The sequence below is a fragment of the Leopardus geoffroyi genome, chromosome B3, assembly GCF_018350155.1.
Source record: "Leopardus geoffroyi isolate Oge1 chromosome B3, O.geoffroyi_Oge1_pat1.0, whole genome shotgun sequence".
NCBI classification, from domain to species: Eukaryota; Metazoa; Chordata; class Mammalia; order Carnivora; family Felidae; genus Leopardus; species Leopardus geoffroyi.
In genome coordinates, this window is record NC_059337.1 from 47,148,477 (window position 1) to 47,170,293 (window position 21,817).

The 21,817-nt window shown below is 45.9% G+C and overlaps 1 protein-coding gene across 2 annotated transcripts in view; it reads right to left on the reverse strand.

Annotated features, from left to right (window-relative positions):
• LOC123582953 (myocardial zonula adherens protein) overlaps positions 1 to 21,817 on the reverse strand; it is an 88,951-nt gene that overhangs the window by 62,377 nt on the left and 4,757 nt on the right. For both annotated transcript variants that reach the window (XM_045449610.1, XM_045449611.1), the window contains exons 2-3: positions 16,378 to 16,464; positions 2,679 to 2,834 (exon numbers count right to left, since the gene is read on the reverse strand). In XM_045449610.1, coding sequence (XP_045305566.1) covers positions 2,679 to 2,834; positions 16,378 to 16,464 — 243 coding nt within the window. The remainder of the gene's footprint in view (positions 1 to 2,678; positions 2,835 to 16,377; positions 16,465 to 21,817) is intronic.

Consider the following 21,817-nt stretch of genomic DNA (forward strand, 5'->3'; position numbering starts at 1 on the left):
AAAATTTTTTTTAATTAAAAAAAAAAAGGAAAAGAGGTCTCAAGGGAGCCCTCTATAGGGAGGCTCCAGAACTTCCAATGCCAGAAGGGCTCAAAGGCAACAGTTGGTTGGAATAACCAGTGTGCTGGGGACAGCATGGGGAGACTTCACCTTGAAGCTGCATTTGCACAGCTAGCACATGGCTTTAAATCAGACTGCATGTTTATTCAGGGTGACTGCATATTGGTAAATATTTCAGCAGGGGGTGCAGGAGAGGGGGGTGCAAGGCAAGAGGCCAAGCCTTCACTAGATGAATTCTGATAAGAGTCTACTTTCTTCCTGTCATCTACAAACATTTTAGAAAAATGAGACCAAAAGCACAACTCTTCACTCTGGGTAGACAGAATGGCTTTTACCGTGGCCCTGAGTTGGCTCTGGTACTGCTCACCAGTGGGGACTGGGGGAACTGGGTGGCAAATACTGCAGGAAGCTAACTGGGCCAGAGTCACTCATGGCAAGAAAGAACAAACAACCCCATAAACATGCTTAGGGATGAGCCAGTGCGAGATGGATCTGAAGCCAACTATAGGAGGTGGAAACTGGAAATTAATTTTTTAATGGAGGCTGGCAATTCAGGTCAGAACCCCTCCTGTGACCTAGGCACATGTCACCCCTGGTTCACAACCAGCCTCCACCTGCTGTTTTTGTCTTGGGCAAATGGCAAGTCTCAGCCTTGTTTAAAAGGCTTACGTCTGAAGCACTGCCATGTTATCTGAGGACTTTAAGTAAGGAGGGACTAAGTATTTCTGTGAGAAAAATACTGGAGACTAGGAATGTTCAAGTTGCTTTTATATATGAAAATCAGGAATGATATATTCTGAATGATTACAAATTGTATTCGGGGATAGGAGGACTAGGGATTTGAGATAACACATGTCCTATGCATTTGTGTATGTGTATAGCTCGTTTTGCTATTATTTTCTCTATTAAGCATTTATTATAATACTACTTTTAATCAAGACAAGATTATGTTTTATTCCTTTTAATTATACAAATACCCAAATCTTTCAAGACATGAAAGAAGGTGTCCAACAGTTATTTTTAATATTTGATCAGAGATGTTCTTTTAAAAAATCCATATAAAAGTTGACAACATGACTTTGTATCTTGCCTGCAAATGCCCAAATAAAATGGGGTGTGCAGGTTTTAAAAAAATTTTTTAATGTTTATTTCTGAGAGAGAGAGAGACAGAGCACGAGTGGGGGAGAGGCAGAGAGAGAGGAAAACACAGAATCTGAAGTAGGCTCCAGGCTCTGAGCTGTCAGCACAAAGCCCAACGCGGGGCTCGAACTCAAACTGCGAGATCATGAGCTGAGCCGAAGTCGGATGCTTAACCGACTGGGCCACCCAGGTGCCCCACAAAGCTGGCAGTTTTGACTTTGGGGGCCCCTTCCCAAACTCTGCAATCTACACAGGAGAAAACTGAAGCCCAGAGAGAACAAAACCTTGGCTGGGCCAAAAACAGATATGGTACCTCTGGGGTAGGCCACTGCCCCACCTGGCTCTGTTTCTCAAGAGCACTTTCTAGGCCACAGGTTGGTGTTCAGAGCCCATGAGCATGAAAGTAACTCATGTGCTCTCTATTTAATCACACTGATTTGGAAAACAAGAGCACTGAGAGGCCAAAATAACCAAAAAGGAATGTAGATAGATAGATGGATAGATGGATGGATGGATGGATGGATGGATGGAGAGAAGACAAAAAGAAATAAAAAATTTAGAAGGAAATGCTCCTTAACAACTGTTCTGGCTAAATGTCAGAATTATGGATTCATAATAAAAAATGTATAGATTCATACATTTTTGTATTTCCCATTCTTTCTTCAAAGAGTGTGTAATTAAGAAGAAATGGAATATTAAACACAAAGAAATGGCATTGATTGGCCTAGGACGGACTGTGTCTAGTGTGGTTGACTTCTCAGCATCTGTTTGAACATAATTAATTGGTCTGAGCCAGCCATCTTCAATCTCATTCTCCTCGGCAGGGGATCCATCCAGCGATAGATTTGGGAATGGGCATGTGACCCAGTTCTGGCCAATGAGACATGAGGAGAAGCCTAAAAGAGGGCCTCTAAAAAGAAACCAGAGATAAGCGGCCTCTTCTCTTCCTCCAGACACCATCACATGCTCAGATGATGCCATGAGCCTGAGGATGAAGGAGGAAAGAACCAAGCGAAACTCAGAGAAGTAGGACTGGAGACTGGACGTGCCCTGCCTGGAGCCCACCCACCCCTGGACTTAGCCCCACATGACACAAATTTCCTTTGTCGGCTTTTCCGTTACTTATGGTGAAAAGCAACCGAATTTATAGTTTTCCAAACTTATATATTAAGAGTAGAATATCCAATGTAATAAGCAAAATCGCTTAAAAGCCTCTGTATCATTCATGGAAAGGAGTCATTTGGTCTCCTGAGTACCCCTGCTTAGTAACATCCAGAAGTTCACTCTGTACCTCAGTGCAGAATTACATCCGTATTTTTAACATTACCATAAAGATATGTAGAAATATTTCCACCCAAAAAGGCGACGCTAGGAATTCTTCCAAAATGTCTTATTACATTCACATCGATGCTTCTGACTCCACCTTCTCACATGCTACAAAAAGAAGATAAACAAACAAAAGTCCTTAAATGACTCACATCTTTGATGTAGTTCATCTCTTCTTTCAGCTGATTGGTGGACCACCCATACACCACCATTTCTTTCTGTTCGTTGGGATCTGATCTCCGCACGACACCGTAGACAACACCCTGGGGAAGTTTCCTGGTCGGTTCTCCATTGCTTAAGTCAGGACGCTAAGAGGGTGGAAAGGAGAAAAGGGTAATGATCATTTAGGCCTTGTGGAAACAGCTGTGATAATGGGTGCACCATATATGGCTGTGCGGGCTATGCTGGCACAGAGGCGCCCAGTGGCAAAGAGAAACACGGGAAACCCTGCTTGCTCGCTGTTCTCCCACTGGCACCCAGCATGGGTGGAGCCAGCCTTTTACTGTAGAGGAAGGGTACCTTTCTCAAATTTCTACAGAAACCCTAACCACCCACTCAAGAGTGGGCACCTCGCCCCGGAGCAGGGCACCTTTCTCATTCTTACAAAGGTGCCAGACAGACCTGTGTTGTCCATCATGACAACATCAAGTGCCTGCATTCTCACATTCCTAGTAAGCTGGTAATGCTGCTTTTCCCCTGATCTCAGTTCCTCCGTGTGCCCTCAACCTCATCACGAAACACATCACTTGCAATACAGGAGGCTGAGATAGCAGGAGAAGAATGTGGGCTGCCCCCTGGCAGCCACATTATTCCCTGAGGTCAGGACTGACTCTGGAGCCCGCTCTGAGAAAAGGAGGTGGGGGTGAGTACACAACCTGCTGTGACCATTCGTGAAATATTTCTGAAAAGCCAGGCAGAGGCAGCATGACTTCACTCCAAAACCATCTTCCTGTGCCTTACTTCCTTTACCTGAAGCTTTGCTCAGGGTTGAAATGCAAACACCCTCGGGAAGGCGTAATATGGCCAAGTCCTAACACCCGTGTAGACTATGAAGGCTCAAAAGTGGGAGAAAGGGAACTTAAGATCTGTTCAGCCTCTACTATAGGTTGGGTGTGTCCCTTAGTACACCTAAGTTGTGAAGACAACCACCCTATGACGTGGCAATTGTCCTCTCCACTTTACAGCTGAGAAAAACAAAGCTCAGAGAGGTTAAATAACTTGCTGATAGTCACACATCTAGATTCAAGACCAATTCTGTGCGACACAAAGTATACCTCCCCATACTGCAGGCTCTGTTAGATGCAGGGGGATAGAGTCAGAGCCTCCACAGCATAGAAGGGCGAGAAAAACCCAGGGACTGAGACTTCACAGACAAACCGGCCTACGTCCTATATCCCCTTGGGCTAACCCTGGTACTTTGGCAATCACCATGCAGAAGCCTGAATTCCATAAGAGCGACTCTGCCCTCCCACTGAGTTTTAAGCCACTTTTGCAAAAATTCCTTCCATGCAACTCACACCATGCTTTTGGCAGGCAAAACTGTCATTTGCATTTTAAAATCATTCATTTGTGGCAGAATGAAAATCTTATAAGTCCATTTCTTTAAACTTTGTCAAAGAAAAGTCTAGAAAGATACATGGCAAATTATTAACAGTAATGACCTCTAAGGAGGGGACAGTGGGGTGGGCGGGGATACAGGGCATCGGGATGACTTTCAATTCTGTCTTTATACCCTTTTGTATTGTTTCTCTGTGATGGGAGCTTTTTAAAAAAAAAAAAAAAAACTAAAAAACAAAACACCCATTGCTTCCACCCTTCCATACATACTTGGAAAGACATAAGGAATTATGATGCTCTGCATTTACTTCCAGAAAATGATTCCACTTGAGGCCTTTGTGCTTGGGCCCCACAGGCACTAATGCAACTCCTGAAATGTGTACATAAATTTAGATGAAGACATTGTCAGATGGCTCTTGGTGGAATGATGAGCTGCGAGTCCAGGGCTCTGGTTTCCCAGACATAAAATTAGGAAGAGGAAAAGCTCTAATGAAACTCTCTATGTACCAGGAAACAAAAGCAAACTCTTTCAGTCAGACCCCACCCACTTCCTGAAAAACAAGCTGAGGCTGACAGAAGCAGAAATGCATTTCTGCAGAGCAAAGCCTTTCCCACATGGACCGGCTTTCAGGAAAAGGCTCAGGAGGCCGCACGCAGACCACTCTGCCTCCCTGCCCTGCCAGGACACGAGGACCACCGCCTACGGAAGAAAACACACAAAATGTCACGGACAACACAACAAGGTCTATGAAATTCATGGACCTAACGGTTACCCACGTGAAAAGACAGCGAAGATCTGTTAAGTAAGAACCAGTCATTTCCCTATTCTTGTTTTTTTTTTTTTCTGTTAAATGTCTGTTTGTGTGTATAAAACATTGGAAAAATGGAACCCAGACTTTTAATACCAGTGTCTTCAGTTAAAACAGGATTTCAGGGGCGCCTGGGTGGCGCAGTCGGTTAAGCGTCCGACTTCAGCCAGGTCACGATCTCGCGGTCCGTGAGTTCGAGCCCCGCGTCGGGCTCTGGGCTGATGGCTCAGAGCCTGGAGCCTGTTTCTGATTCTGTGTCTCCCTCTCTCTCTGCCCCTCCCCCGTTCATGCTCTGTCTCTCTCTGTCCCAAAAATAAATAAACGTTAAAAAAAAAAAAAAAAAAAAATTTAAGCGTCTCTAAAAAAAAAAAAAAAAAAAACAGGATTTCATTTTTTCCTTTATGCCTCTTAGCAAAAGAAAGGGGAGGGGGGATTATTTTTGAATGGACAGCTTTCATTTCAACTTTCAAAAAACTAAACCTAAAAGAATATTACAAAGTCAGGGACTAAATAAGAGCCCAGAGAAGGGCTGAGGATGGGCCATTCCCCGAGGACAGGGTTCCTGAGGCAGTGTAAGCAGAAACTGTACTGTGACAGGGACAGGGAAGAGATGTTTGCCAAGAAAGCACAGGGGATAAATATTTGTTGTCTGCTTTATTATACAGTATTTTCTTTAATCCTCACAATAACCCTACCATGTAAATATTAGTTCTTCCAAAGTGCAACATCCAAGTGCCTGAGTACATCTTACCAAATCTAAGCTCTTCCCTTGACCACAAAGCCTTCAAAATAGCCAAGAGTCAAGAGTGAAATTGAAAGTCATGTCTCCAGGGGCGCCTGGGTGGCGCAGTCGGTTAAGCGTCCGACTTCAGCCAGGTCACGATCTCACGGTCCGTGAGTTCGAGCCCCGCGTCAGGCTCTGGGCTGATGGCTCAGAGCCTGGAGCCTGTTTCCGATTCTGTGTCTCCCTCTCTCTGCCCCTCCCCCGTTCATGCTCTGTCTCTCTCTGTCCCAAAAATAAATAAACATTGAAAAAAAAAAATTAAAAAAAAAAAAAAAAAAAGAAAGTCATGTCTCCATGCGACAGCCCAAACCTCAGGGGCAGGGAAGCCAAGACCATGGCCCCCAGCCCGGTTGGGCTACTGGGAAGAGGCAGGCTCAGGATGGGGAGGCCCTTGTCCAGCCTCCTGGGATCCGTCTTCCCCTCTGCCCTCACTGCCTCCTTTCTGTTCCTTTATCAGCAAACCTCTCCTTCTCACCACAGGGCATTATGCGGGCTATTCCCTCTGCACGCGGTGCCCACTGGTGGGCTGAAATGTCTCTCCTTCAAGGCCTCTTCAGACTGGTTAGGCCCCTACACCCTCACCACAACCACAGTGGAGTGATTATTAGTATCGTCATCTATGTAAGGCCTGCTCCCCAATCCACTGGGCCTCCTTTGTCTTCTTTTCCATCATAATCCCTGACATCTCACAGTGACAGACACTCGATGAGTTTCTCAATAAATATTTGCTGAATAAAGAGGGAGTTTTAGAAGTTGGAAGAGGTTCTGGGGAATTTCCCAGTATACATAAATACAGTCCAGCTGAAGGGAACACCCTCTGATCTTCTTAGAGGGAGGGACAGGGAGCTGTGGTTTGCCCTCATCATAAAATCTCTAGGAGTTGCAAAGGAGCCCGAGACTGCTACCATTGTGATGAAATCTAAGTAAGCTCTTGGTGAAAAATTGGAGAACACAGGAAGAAGAGAAGAGAAGAGAAGAGAAAAAACAAAAGGAAAGGAAAGGAAAGGAAAGGAAGAAAAGAAAAGAAAAGAAAAGAAAAGAAAAGAAAAGAAAAGAAAAGAAATGAAAAGAAATGAAAAGAAATGAAAAGAGCTGGCATGTTTGGCACTGTGACCGTGGCTGAATTTTTCTCCTCTCGGGTCCTTTAAAATATCTCCCTATAAGATAAATATTAGTTTTTTTAGGCATGATAAGAGCATTGCGATTATATTAAGAGATAGCCTTTATCTTTTAGAGAAACATGATTAAATATTTATGATATCTGGGGTACAGGGTGAAGGAAGCAGACAGGAGTACAGACAGAGCAGGACTGAGCATGGGTCGAGGGCTTCAGGGCTGGGTGAAGGGTCAGTGATTTATCACATGATTCAGTTTCCTTTTGTAGATGTTTGAAAGTCTCTGTAATTAAATTTTTTAACTTCTTTATAATGCTGCTTGGTTGATATTAAAATATCAAATTCTTAAAAATGTCCTAGGCCTAATAAAAGCCTCCTGGGTATGAAACAGTAGTAGGCAAAACTGCCTTGAAAACCAAAGCCCTAACAAATACATGAAATGAAAACAAAGTCCGTGCCAAAGAAAGGAAAAGGTGACAGCCAACTGAAATGCATCCCATAACCCCTACGTGAAATGCAGCATAATTAACAGCAGGCATAATTGGTGAAACGGAGAATCTCTCAGTTAAACTGTTCCCTGGGATGTACTCAGAGCTGACAACTTACTTACGTGCTCATGCCTGTGGAAAGTGCCTTAGAAAGACGGAGAAACTACAGAAAAGTTACTCCCCACCTAAATTCCTGCTGCAAGGGCTTTATCGCTGCTGGAGAACAAGGGTCAGAGAGGTAATAGGCAACCATATTTCCCAAACCGGAAATCAGAATACTTGATCTTACATGACATGAGCTCCACAATGCAGAGACTGAATCTGCCATGTTCACTGTAGTATCCCCAATACTCGGCATAAAGAGATGCTCAATAAATACGTTTGAAGGAAGGAAGGAAGACAGAATGTTTGGAATTGGGTCTATGCCAGAAGATTTGGAGTATCTGGTCATCCGAAACACTGATCTTCACCAAGGAAGAAAATCCTTTGGTGAAGAAAGGGTCTCAGGGAAGAAGTAACAGCAGACACACAGCTTAACATAAATCCAAACCAATGGTGGTAACCCAGCCCCAGAGACCAGGACGGGCAGTGGTCACATGTCCAGTCAGCCCAAATGACTTAGATGGACCATTACATGAAGTAAATGACATGTCAACTAGAAGCTGAGTTATTTCCAAACCTTCTTGCTTTGAACCTCTCCTTCCAGACAGAGGGCAGCAGCTGATGCAGGGACTGCTGAGCAATGAGCCAGGGACATCCCACCCATCTTGCAGGCAGAGGACAGCACTTTAGGAACGTGCTGGGGCCTGTCTGACCTGTGTGCCCATCCTAGAAAATTACTAGTCCCTAATCATTACTCACTTGTGACACCATTTTGTCTCCTTGGAACAAGAACCAAAAATATAGCTGAGCCGGAGAGCCTTCCCACAGCCTGGGAGAGAAGCAGGGAGGGGAGGGACAGACGAGTCTCCTCAAGGAAATGGAGATCTCTGGCTTATTAAGGTACTTGTCATTTCTGTGAATCTCAGACTCAAGAGACCATTTTATATAAAATCATCATGTCATGCTTGGACACAGACCAATAGTTTTGAATGCTTAACGATGAGAAGGAAAAGAAAATCTTCTAGCCAAGCAGAAATCCCCAAGAGACTGTAGTTCTAATAATAGTATCCTGATAGTAGGTAACTTCTTACAGATATTGTCTTCTAGCTTCTAAGCAGACAACAGCTGCTTAGGCCCAACAACTCCAGGGAAAATGAAAAGAGTATCTGGAGAAGAAAATCAGGAACTTTTTTGCTAGAACTCAGTCGTAGAGTACACACCTTAGATAACCTTAAGTGATAAAATATATATATCCTAGACAGACTTTTCCTGATAGGAGAAAGTGTGCAAGTTGACATTCCCATGGCAACATGGCCATGGCACAGACCCAAGTGAGAACCGCAAACCCACCGTGTACTAGCTGCATGGCTCTGTGCTAGTTATTTACTGCACTGACTTTCAGGGTCCTGAACAGTACAGGGGGGATAATACCACCCACTTCAGAGGCTGGTTCCAGAAATACACAGAATAATATACACAAAACCCGGTGTATGCCATGGGCCATACCAATAGATTCCGATAGATTCTAGCATTAGTGGTGGTGTCATGTCTTTATATTTCTGAGTATCTAGGATCTTGCTAAAGTCTACGTGTTTGTCTGGATGCTTCTGTCTGTCTGCTTCCCTCTTATTGGGACTTTTTGCTGTTTTCATCCCAGCCATCAGACTTGCTGTGACAGAGGAACGTTCACCCCTTGACTGGCCTTGTTTCTCTGCATGGGGAGACCATCACAGTCTCAGGAGGTCAGGAAAATAGAAAAGAGAAGAGCTGTGTGGTCCAGTGGGTCTAGAAATGATACCCCACCCTTCTGTGGTGTCTGAGAAGGCTCGGGCCTGGGATACTGCTGCAGCAGCCGGCACAGCCCTGGCCTTACTTGAAATCACAGCCACTACACTTTTCCTCTTTTACCGATGGACTTCTCATATGTATTCAGTTGAATAAGGAGTTCCAGAGCTAGAGAAATTTGGAAAAACAGTGACTCCAGGCTAATATTTACATTTGCTGGAAGAGAAAACTAAGGCCCAGAGATGACTCGCCTGGCCAGGCCACCATGGTGAAGGAACCAGCACTAGAACCCAGGCCTCTGCCCATCCTCATGGGGCTGCTCTCTCTGAGAGGCACGTGGAGTCCTGCACACCCTCAGCACAGCCCTGACCTCGATCTGAATCCTGGCAGGACACTCCCTCCCCTGGCAACAGCCCATGATGTTGTATAAACAGTCACACCAAGGACAAGGACGAGGACTCAGCATGCTTACTCATCCAGGGCTTTTAAGGGAAAGGGGACAATAAAACTGAATGGCAAGGGTTTCCTCCTTTGAAACATTACACTGGGGTATGAAAGTTCCCCATTTTTCATACATACACCTGGACCTGCTCTCCCTCACCGGAGTTCTTAAAGGTCTAAAGAGAGACAGCTTCTTTAAAAACACAAGTCACTAAAGGACATCTACAATGGAAGCATGTTAACAGCTACTGAAAATATTATCTGCTTTAAATTACTCTGTCACTTTGCAAAAGACTTCACTATCACACAGACTCAGAATCGGGAGAGCTCAGGTCATGTTCACTAAAATTCAAGCATGCAGTGAGACCCCAATTTAACTGATAAATCTGCAACAGCTGGTGTTAGTTCTGTCTCTTACTGCTATGTGTGTGTATCTATGTGTGTCTAAGAATACACTGCATATAGAGTTACATGGAACAGGGGTATATACACTCACAAAATTCTTTGAAAATGATAGGGAGTTAATTTCAAAATATTCTACACCAATGTGAATTTTAATATTCAACAATTTTGTAAACACTATACTCCACATTTACCAATTTCTGAACATGAAATTTGTACCCACAAACTAATAGCATTTCCTCTCCCATATTTTTAATGATTTTTAATATATAAATAAAAGCCCATGACTAATTTATCTGACTTGTTGATACAACTTAAGTTAACATTCCACAGGGGCACCTGGGTGGCTCAGTCAAGTTAAGCGTCCGACTGCGGCTCAGGTCATGATCTCAAAGTTCGTGAATTCGAGCCCCGCATCAAGCTCTGTGCTGACAGCTCAGGGCCTAGAGAATGCTTTTGATTCTGGGTCTCCCTCTCTCTCTCTGTCTCTCCCCCCCCCCCCCCCCCCCCCCCCCCGCCTCATGCTCTCTCACGCTCTCTCTCTCTCTCTCAAAAATAAATAAACATTTTAAAAAAATTAAGATAACATTCTACAAAGAAACTTGTTACAGGTTGAATTGTGTCCTGCAAAAAAAAGAAAAAAATGTGTTGTACCCCCTAATCCCCAGTACCTCAGAATCTGACCTTATTTGCAGATAGGGTGAATTAAAATGAGGTTATTGGAGTGAGCCCTAATCCAGGATAATGGGTATCCTCACAAAAAGGAGAAAATTTGGATATAGACACACACACCGGGAGAATGCCACAGGAAGAGCAGGGTTATGCAGCCACAAGCCGGGACCGCCAGAACCATCAGCAGCTGGAAGAGGCAAGGAAGGATTCTTCTAGAGCCTGCAGAGAGAGCATGGCCCTGCTGACGGACACCTTGAGCCCAGACTTCTATCCTCCAAAGCTGTGAGACAATGAATTTCTGTGGATTAAGCCATGCAGTTCATGGTACTTTGCTATGGCAGCCCAAGAAGCTAATACAAAAACCGAATCTTAAGTCATTCTTTAAGCACTTATTATGTGCAAGGCAGGGAGCTAGGCTCTGGGAAACAAAATAAAAAGACATATCCTCGTTTCAAATGGCTCTGGGTAAAATATAGATGAAGAACAAATGTTAGGAAAACACAATCATCCTCACTGGTCATCGGGCAATGGGAATGTGGATGCCTCAAGAAGCTCTAAAACAGAAGAATGGGGTCAGAACCCTTTCTAAATGAGAATAGCTATGTTCCATTCCAAACGTAATGCAGCCTAGAATTTTCTGGGTTCATACAAATAATCCAGATTTCATATGTTTAAATACCAAAATAATGGTAATGTGGTGATTAAATATCTGTACTCTAAAAAATACCACCATGTGGAGAACACAGAAAACTGGCATGGCCAAGAGCTGACAGGTAGGGTGAGCAACTCCCCAGAAAGCTCAGTGCCGTGAGAGCATGAGTTCTCTGAGGTCGAGTCTGCCGAGAGAGGAGACCAGGCCTGAGGATATGGCAGATGGATGCTCAGATTTATGGAGAAGGACCTAAGGACAGCAAACAAAGATGCTGCAGGCACAGCCTAAGAGGAAGATGCCAGACAGACAGTTGCAGGAAGGGGCATGACTCCCGGAGGGTCTGAGGGAGAAAAGCAAAGAAAGGACTGGGCTTGGCATTCAAAGAGCTGAGATTTGGCATTGAGTCACTGCCTCTGTAATCAGTATTACAGGGCACTGTGGCGGTCACTCCCATATATTAGCTCAGTTACTCTTTGCAACCAGGCCTTACTGTGCTTCCTTTCAGGGTAAGTAAACCAAGTAGCAGAGAAATAAGTGTTTGGGAGCTCAACTGTGGCCTGCAAAAGGCAGTCTCGGAGCAGTAGGTACCTTCTGTAAGAGAAGGACTAAAAGCAGCAGGCAGGAATGGTCTGCCACAGGGCAGGAAGCCTCTCGCATACGCCCCAGGAACCCACAACTCCAAAGAAAGACACTGCCTCTGCTGTGATTGCTCCCAGAAGTCTCCAAACACACCATCACGAAGCTGGGGAAAATATACCATCTGCCACACCCTGCCTCTGTGAGTGATTCCTCTCCAGTGATTTCAGGAAGAGTGCACAGAATGGCCCAAATGGCAGGGGCAACTATGTGTGGCCAGCTGCCCCATGGAATCCCAGGCCCTGAAAATACACTCAGCACCTTCCATGACTGTGTCAAAGAATAAGGCCCAGGCCTGCCCTCAGTCAGCTACAGCTCTAACAGGGTCCTGGATATTCTCTGAGCAGTGTCGCTTCATCAGGAGCCCATCAGACCTTTGGTATCTTTCCGCTTCCATACCTGAGCGAGCTCCAATCCCCCCACCTTTGCACACCACGGGCCCCTCCAAGGAACCCAAGTCATCTCATCAGGGAAGGTCATCCAGAGTTCTTGGCACCTTGCAGTTTTGAGGGTTATGGTGTCCCAGGGAGGGGCAACAATGCTGATGGCACATGAGAGCAGGCAGTCTCTTTCAGGGCCTCCTCGCTCGTGCCTGGCCTCTGGCTCCCAGTGACTCAAGCCCAGGAATCTGGCCAGAACATGGTGACGGAACCACTCAGAACAGCCTCACAGTTACCACCCGTACCTTCGAGTGCAACCACCACCCAAGGACTTCAGTCCTGGGGAAGCAGCCGGCCCTACCCTCTCCCTGTCCACGCCAGCTCTTCTGCAGTGAGTCACCAATGCATTGCAGACGGGCACTTAGGCTGCATACCGGGCCCACCCAGGGTGAGAGGGCTCACAGCACATGCTGTCCTCACAGCTTCTGTCCTGTGCTCCTCGCAGCCCCGAGGTTCTCACATACCCACAGGAGGAGCCGGGGAGAACCGGAGGGACCCTGGCCCCCACTAGCAACACTTTTGCCTGGTTTATACATGAGGGCCCGGAATAACATTTATTTTCATTTAAAAAAACAAAAACAAAAAAGAGACCTATTGCTTTGAAAACTTTGAAAAGCACTGTTTAAGACAAAGGGGCTGATCGAAGCACACGACTTGGTTACCAACCCCCGCCTGACATAGAACACATGCCTTCCATCCTTGGGAATGCTTGATTCCTCTTAGTGGGGACGCACCCTCCAAGGACTCATAGCACCAGGGTCAGTGCCCTTCATCAACATCTTCCCAGGCATGCGGCTCAGATCTAACTCCAACAGACCAAATTTCCCACCTCCCGTGCCATGCATATGGGGCAGCCACTATCGCCCTTGTCCTGTCACTCTCTCCAGCTTAGGCCACCCCCTCAAAAAGTGCTCCTTCGGGTCATCTGGGTGGCTCAGTTGGTGAAGTGTCTGGTTCCGGCTCAGGTCACAACCTCGCGGTTCGTGAGTTTGAGCCCCACATCAGGCTCTACCAGAGCTGACAGCTCAGAGCCTGGAGGCTGTTTCAAATTCTGTGTCTCCCTCTCTCCCTGCCTCTCCCCCACTTGCGCATGCACGCATGCTCTCTCTCTCAAAAATAAACACTAAAAAAATTTAAAAACAACAACAACACTAAAAGTGCTCCTTCTGTTTCCTCGTGCGCTGAGCAGCCCATAAGCTCCTGATCACAGCTCAGGGCCAGTTCTCTAAAAGAACAGTCAGGGCAGCAGAGAGGGCAGAAGGAGACACCCCCCAGCAGCACAGCACCCCACTCAATCTAGTCAACAACAGGGATCCAGCTGGGTCGTTTGGGTTAGGAGCTTTTACCCCCAAACTTTTTCTTCAGACAATGTTCAAAGCTACACACAGGTCGAAAAAATGGTTTGACTATATAACCATAAGCACCATCATCACAAGGAAGAGTCACATTTAGTCCAATAATATCTAACGTGTGGTTCATATTCAACAGTGTACAGTTATCCCACTATGACTTTTACAGATTTTTTTTTATTTTTTTGATCCCTGATCTAACCAAGCTTCGCCTGTTACATTTGATGTTAACTCTTCCTAGCCTCCCTTTGGCCAACTGTTTTTAAAGAATGTCCCACATTTTGGGATTTGCTATTCCCTCATTACTAGATTCAGCTGAAACCATCTGGCACAAATATCACATAGGTGATACTGTGCTTTACTTGACTACATCACCTCGGAAGCCCACAGACCAGGTTGGCCCACTACTGGTAAAGCTAGATTGGACCACGTGGTTGAAACGCTGGCTCCCAGACTGCACCACTGTGCCTTTGCTTTTTTAATGTTTATTTTTGAGGAAGAGAGAGAGAGAGAAAGTGAGCGAGCACGAGAGCGGGGGAGGAGCAGGGAGAGGGGGAGACAGAAGATCTGAACTGGGCTCAGAATTAACAGCAGAGAGCCTGACGCGGGCTCCAACTCATGAACCGAACCGTGAGATGATGACCTGAGACAAATCGGATGCTTAACCGACTTGGCCACCCAGGCGCCCCTGTGTGTTTTGAGTGTGGAAGTGAAAGTAATCTATGAGGTGATACTCTGGGACCATGTGAAAATACTACTCTACAATAACCTTCCACTAACTAGTCTTTGCATCCACTGAGGAACCAACCTGGGGTTATAAAATAGGGACTTTCCAAATTTGTCAGTTGAAGTTCTATAAAAAAGCTTTTGCTTTTTAAATCTCTGATGATTACTGTAAACTACTTTTTTTTTTTTAATTATTCAATGTGTCAAAGCCCATTACTGTCATCACTTTCTGATGGAATTTTGTTGTAACGTTTGTTGTAAGTTTTGATGTAAAGTTGTTCCAATTTTGCCAGTGCAGTGAGACCACTTTCAAACCAGCTTCTGGGTCCTTTGCTATGACCCCGTTTGGGTGAGTGCCATCTTGCTTTCCGGCATGAGATGTTCCAGGTTCACCAGGTACTTGCCTTGTTCCCACCTGCAACCAGCCATTTTTCTGCATCCTTTGGTGGGACCTCTTCTCTCTCTTTAAGCAGATAAGCAACTCTACATTCTCTAACCTTGCACCTAATCATAACCTCATTTTCCTTCCTCCCTCCTTCCTTTCTCTGTCACTCATTATTAAAATTAGTTCAGGCAGCTTGGTCCTTAGAGAAAGCAGGGGAAAAAAGCCTAAGAGAAGGGAAGGAGAGACAAAGCCCAACAGTGAACTTAGGGACATGATCAACCATTTACCACTCAATGAAGAGCTTCCTTTTCCACAGGTGGCCACGTGTGGTCAACTTCACAGCAAGGCTTGTCATTGTCATTCCATTTATAAAACTTACATGGTCATATATTAAATCATTTCACTGTTTTCTTTTATACTTACACAAAATATACACACAAGAAAAATTACTACCTCACCCCTGGCACTCTCATCCCCTTCTCTTGCTCTAGGTGTCTCCATCAGCACTTACTACCTTCTAAACTCCATAAAATATGCTTTATTTAAAAATTTTCATTCTCCTCCCAACTGGAAGATAAGTTCGGTGAGTGACAGGCATGTTTTTGCTCACTGCTTTGTTCACTACTCTACTCACAGTGTAGTATATACTATGGTATACTATACGCACATGCACAGCGCCTGGAATACAGTAGGCGCCCCATAACTATTTGTGAATGAGAAAAATGGCTTGCCCGGGACAACAGACCCGGAAGTGAGTGGCACCTCCTATGCAGCCTTTAAGTCTCTGCTTCGGTGACTCCCCAGGCAGTCAGTTATTCCCTGCCCCGTGGTCCTGGAGCCCTTCTTGCACTTCCGGATCCTAACACTTGAGTGTCACATCAACCTTGTTCATAGGTCTGCCTCACCCGAAAACCTTCGAGCTCCTCCAAGACAAGGACAAGGTCAGACTTATCTTCATGGCCCAGCACTTAGCACAGAAGCTGGCACAAAAATCTGATGACCTCCCCCTCCTTCCAGCCAAGTGCCCTCGCCCCGTGCCCGGGCTGCCTGCTGGGCTTTTCCTCTCCAGGCGGCCTCCACCATGAGCTGGGCCTTCCGCCTCCAGCTGCTGAGAAAGGCTCAGCCGCAGGCAGCTCACAATGGGCCCTTTGACTCAACAGGACTGGGCTCTTTCAGGAAAAACTCGTTCCCTGCCACAGCACCTGCCACTAAGGCCAGCGTCCCCACAGCTTTGAAGCAACACAGAGCCAGCGTTCACCAGGAAACAAGAGCAGGGGCAGGAGGCCAGCAGGGCCAGCCGGGCAGGGCAGTCTGGCTTCTGGGAAGATGGAAGATGGGGTGGCAAGGTCGAGAGGGCTTTTCATCAGCAGATCGCTGACATTCAGACTCTGTGAATACATTGCTAGAGGACCGGGGTGGAGGGGTGGGGAGTGGATGCGGGGGAGGGGGTGAAAATAAAAGAGAGTAAAGATGAGAACTTGTCAGAGCTTTGCTCGGAGACGGCTTACTTGTTCTTTTCTTTCGACCTTCTTTTCACCTGACTCTGGAGCTGGACTCTCGGGAGGTACAGTCAGCCGCAGTCTGCAGACATTTGCCTAGGAGAGACGGAGAGGAGAAGTCAGTTACAAACCTGTGCCAGAGGTACAAAGAGCTGGGTGACCTTGTGCTTCTTGGTGCCGTCTCCCCCACTTAGCAATGAGGTAATCGTACCAACCACACAGGGGACTCTGAGGATAAGACCAACGTTTGCCTGGCCTAGATCAGGCAACTCACCACCCTGCTGCTCAAAACGAAGACATTACCGAGTAATGTCATAGCATTCAAACAAACAGCAACCCAAGATGACAGATATCCTTATAAAAGGGGGAATTTGCAGACAGACACACATACAGGGAGAACAGCATGTGAACATGCTAAAGAGAGAAACCTGGAACAGATCACTCCCACACAACCCTTGGAAAGAACTAACCCTGTTGATACCTTGATTTTGGCTCAAGTTCTGTAACAGTATGTATAGAATGATCGTATCTCACCTGCACTGGTCAAAATACAGCTAGAGGGACAAAGGCCAAAATATACACAGTGGTGACTGGACTGTGAAAGTGCTTTCTCCTTGGCTATATATTGAATTTTTCTCTAACAGACATGCATATACAAAGGCACAAAGTTATTTAAAAGTCTATACACTCATGTTCGTAGCAGCACTATGCACAATGACTGAAAGCGACACAAATGTCCATCGGTGGATGAATGGCTACATAAAATGTGGTATATACACAGAACGGAATATCACACGGCCTTAAAAAGGAAGGAAGTTCTGACACATGCTGCAACATGGATGAACCTTGAGGACATTAGGCTAAGTGAAGGAAGCCAATCATGCACATGACACAATGACACAATGACACAATGACAGCTCTCTCAGCTGTGTGACTCCACTTATACAAGGTATATAGAATAGTCAAAATTCCTAGGGACAGACAGCAGATCAGTGATTGCCAGGGGCTGAGGACACAGAGAAGTGGGGAGTTATTCCTTAACAGGTATGAAGTTTCAGTTTGAGAAGATGATAACATCCTGGAGATGGATGGTGGTGATGTTCGCACAACAATGGGAATATGCTTAACGCCATATGTCTATTTCACCCCAATGTCACAGCCAGGACCTGCTGTGATTTCCCAGGAAGAAGTGATCTGGCCACTGGAAAAGCCCAAAGAGGGTCCCAGCAGCACCCAGAGTACCCAGCCCCATGGGCTTGTCCCTGTTATAGGCTGCATTGTGTCCCCCTAACATTTGTATATTGGAGTCTTAACCCCAGAACTTCAGAATGTGACCTTATTTGGAAACAGGGTCTTTACAGAAGTTATTAAGTTAAACTGAGGTCATCAGGGTGAGCCCTAATCCAAAATGGCTGATGTCCTTGGGGCGCCTGGGTGGCTCAGTCAGTTGAGCATCTGACTCTAGATTTTGGCTCAGGTCATGACCTCACAGTTGGTGGGTTTGAGCCCTTCATCAGGCTCTGCACCAGTAGTTCAGAACCTGCTTGGGATTCTCTCTCTCTCTCTCTCTCTCTCTCTCCCCCCCCCCCCTCTCTGCCCCTCTCCTACTCACTTGCACACGCACACTCTCTTTCTCTAATTTAAAAAAAAAAACTTTATAAAAACAAACAGAAACCCAAAATGACAGATATCCTTATAAAAAGGGGAACTTGCAGACAGACACATATATAGGGAGAAGAGCATGTGAACATGCTAAAAAGAGAAGCCTGGAACAGATCACTCCCACACAGCCCTTGGAAGGAACTAACCCTGTCAATATCTTGATTTTGGACTTCTAGCTCCCAACCAGAGGATAATAAATGTCTGTTGTTTAAGCCACCTGCTTTGTAGTGCTTTTTACAGCAGCCCTAGCAAATTAATATACCCCCTGACCTGGTCTGCACCCATCCACAGGGTGGCCTCTGAGCAAACCACCCTGCAGCCCACAAACCCAGAATGGGATGGGATTGTAAAAGACCTTTTAAGTCCAAACTGCCGACCTAGAGAGGAACCCCCCCACCCACCAATGTACCTGCCAGGTGGGAGACTGAGGATAACATTTTCCATGCACAGGTAAAAGAGCCCAAGTGGGATATATGTTAGCACTTCCACACACATGGTCACCTACCTTCGAGATACCCCATTTTGCTACCCAGCACCTCCAGCTTCCTGTTCCCTCAGAACTCCTCCCTAATGGACCTGGGGTTGCCCTCAGGGCAGGAATAGAATTCCCCTTTCTCTACACAGGCCTCCTTCCCTCTGAACCTCTTTTCCTCTGGATCTAAAAACCCCAGCTCTTTCAACTCAGTGACTTGGTTTCACAATCACTCTCCATCTTTACGTTCCTATGGGCAAGCTTCATCCCCTCATGGCCCCCGGACTACATGCCTCCAATGTGGCCAACTTTGCACCAAACCTTCAGAGCTCACCATCAGTCATGTTGGCCAAAGACAAACCACCCATTCCAGCTAGGGGGCAGCTCTCCCAGCTGACAGGCAGTAGCACCGATGGGAATCCGAGTTCTGCCAGAGAAAGGCAAACCTCTGACTCCAGGCTGCCTGGACCGGTTGAAACCAGCTGGCATTTGCACAAACATCAAAGTGTAACTCACACCAGGTAGGCAATCCAAGTCTATGATGTTCAATAATCTTCTGTGATAGGCTGCTCTAATCCATAGCATAATTTTGCAGAGAAAAGTGCTTTTCTCCTGCACCCCATCCGATGCACACACATGTATACACACACGTGTGTAAATACATATACACACTTGCACAAGTGCACACACACACACACATACATGTGTCAACACCTACTAGCTGTTGTTGCTCCCACAGCAGCAGGCTCAGCCCTGTATTCTGAGCATTGAGGAAAACTGAATCTTACCTAGTGGGAACACCACAGTTATGGGATTAGCTGTCCCTACAGGCAAGGGAATCTTCCAGTGGACCAAAAGCAGGAAGGTGGTAGATTCAGTGTATTTCATTACTAGGTTACAGAGCACCCACTACTTGTAAAATATTTTTAAGGGCAATGAGGGTACCAAGATAAAAAAGAAACAGCCATGTTCCCAAGAGCTCAGAATCCAAAAACATACCCAAACAAAGCAAATAAGAACACTCAGTGTAACCAACACAAAGTCCTGAGAGGCAGGGTACCTTGGTGGTTAAGGCATGATAGAACTGCATTCCTTATATAGCAGTAAGAATATAAGAAGAACAATAGTCTTTTTTTTTTTTAATTTTTTTTTCAACGTTTATTTATTTTTGGGACAGAGAGAGACAGAGCATGAATGGGGGAGGGGCAGAGAGAGAGGGAGACACAGAATCGGAAACAGGCTCCAGGCTCTGAGCCATCAGCCCAGAGCCTGATGCGGGGCTCGAACTCACGGACCGTGAGATCGTGACCTGGCTGAAGTCGGACGCTTAACCGACTGCGCCACCCAGGCGCCCCAAGAAGAACAATAGTCTTAACTGGACACGGGAGTATACTGAAGGCTCCTAGAGGTGACATTTGAGCTAGGTATAGAAAGATAATAAGACTCTGCAGTTCACTGAGGTTTGGAGAATCCATCATCAGAATAGCAGCAAACAACTACCAGGCAAGGAATTTGCTCCAGGCTGGCCAAAGGCACAGATGTGCGAATGTTCTGAGACTCCAAGTGGGCCTGCAGCCTACCCTAGAGTGAAGACGAAAACAAACAGGCAGGGGCCAAACTCTAACAAGCTACAAATGCCTGATGGAGAAGCAAGGTCTCTAGTGGAAGACAATCAGGAGCCATTAAACAATCAAAGCCATTCCCTTTGGAGGAAGGGACTAACACTAAAATCTGAGTTCAAGGACTCAAAAAATTGAGTACTTCCCACTATATTCCATGTATTACAACATGAACAGAAAGGAAAAAATAGAGGGAGAGATCAAGCAAGCTTTGTGCTTTGTTTTTGCTATTCTTACAGTGCTTAGCATAGTATCAACACATAATGGGCACTTGCTCAGTAAATTAAATGTCAGTATGAGTTTCTTTTTAAGATGAATTAAAACACAGTCTGAAACTCCCCAGAGACCCTTCCACTTTCTTCAAACCAGCCCCTCTGGTAGGGACAACAGGGAGGAGCAGCTAGTATTCAAGCCTCCTCCACATGAAAATTCACAACAAAGCCCTTGTCTGCAACTCAGGGCACCTGGGAGCTCCCCCAAGTCCTCTGGGGCTTTGTTTCTGACCTACCCACCCCCTCTTTGTGGAGGCAGAAGGCTGGGTCTCCATCTATGGGGGAATCTAGAGATCCACATACCATCATGCTCTCAGCCTCAGCACCTGGGCTTACCAAAGAGAAAATTATCATCTCGAATAAAAAGGGGTGGAGAAGATGACCCAGGGATGGGGTGGGGGTGGATGGTGTTGCTAATCAGTTTACAAAGATTTCCCTAAGGAAATTAGCCAAATGTATTGACATTTCTCTAAGGCCTGGTCCACTTTGTGACTGTGGGTTCCTGCCCAGTTCCACCTAACAAGAGCAGGTGTGGTCCCTGTGGTTGTGGCTGGAAGGACACACACCACACTCTGCTCAGCACAAGCATAAAATCTTTGGACTATGTGGGTCAGGCTGTATGAGACATGGCATGCCCCACCTGGAGTAGGCCTCTTAGCTCTGCTGTGACCCTGAACTTGCAGGCCTGATGATCTACATCAGGGTGGGGCAAACCTTTTCTGTAGAGGGCCACATAGTAAGTATTTAGGTTTTGCAGACCACCATAAAAAACATTCATATCTCAGAGGCAAACAAAACAAGCCAAGAGGGCCAAATATGGCCCGGGGGACAGTAGCTTATCTGCATACAGGGACACTTTTTGTAGGTGGTATAAAGTGCTCTCGAGCCCCTCTTTCCTGTGTCAGGCCTGACACCAGACAAAATTCATAAAGACAAGGACAGTGAGTGCTCCTCCTTCCTGCCCTCAATGGCTCCCTTCTGGACAAGCACACAATGTGCCCAGGAATGCCATAATACAGACAGGAAATGCAGGTAAGTGAATGCACACAAACAGCAGTGCGACCTGGGGTGTTAGGACTTCCTGCTCTGCCCCCACCCCCCCACCTTGCTCCTTCCAAACTTGATGGAAGCTTCCAGAACACTGTCTCAGGAGGGTATTTCCAAGAAAGCTATAAGGAGACAGTGATAATTCAAGAGATAGTTCCCATTCTTGGCTGCACATTAGAATCACCTGAGGAGCTTCCTGAAAAATACTGGTGTTATTCTCTACTTTCAGATGTTCTCATTTAAACAGTCTGGCTTAAGTGAGTCTGAGGCTTAGATATTTTAAGCTTCTCAGTGATTCTACATATAACTAGGGTGAACCACTGACTTAACCAATGGAATGAAACTCCAACTTGTTCAACAGGATGAGGAGACTGGAA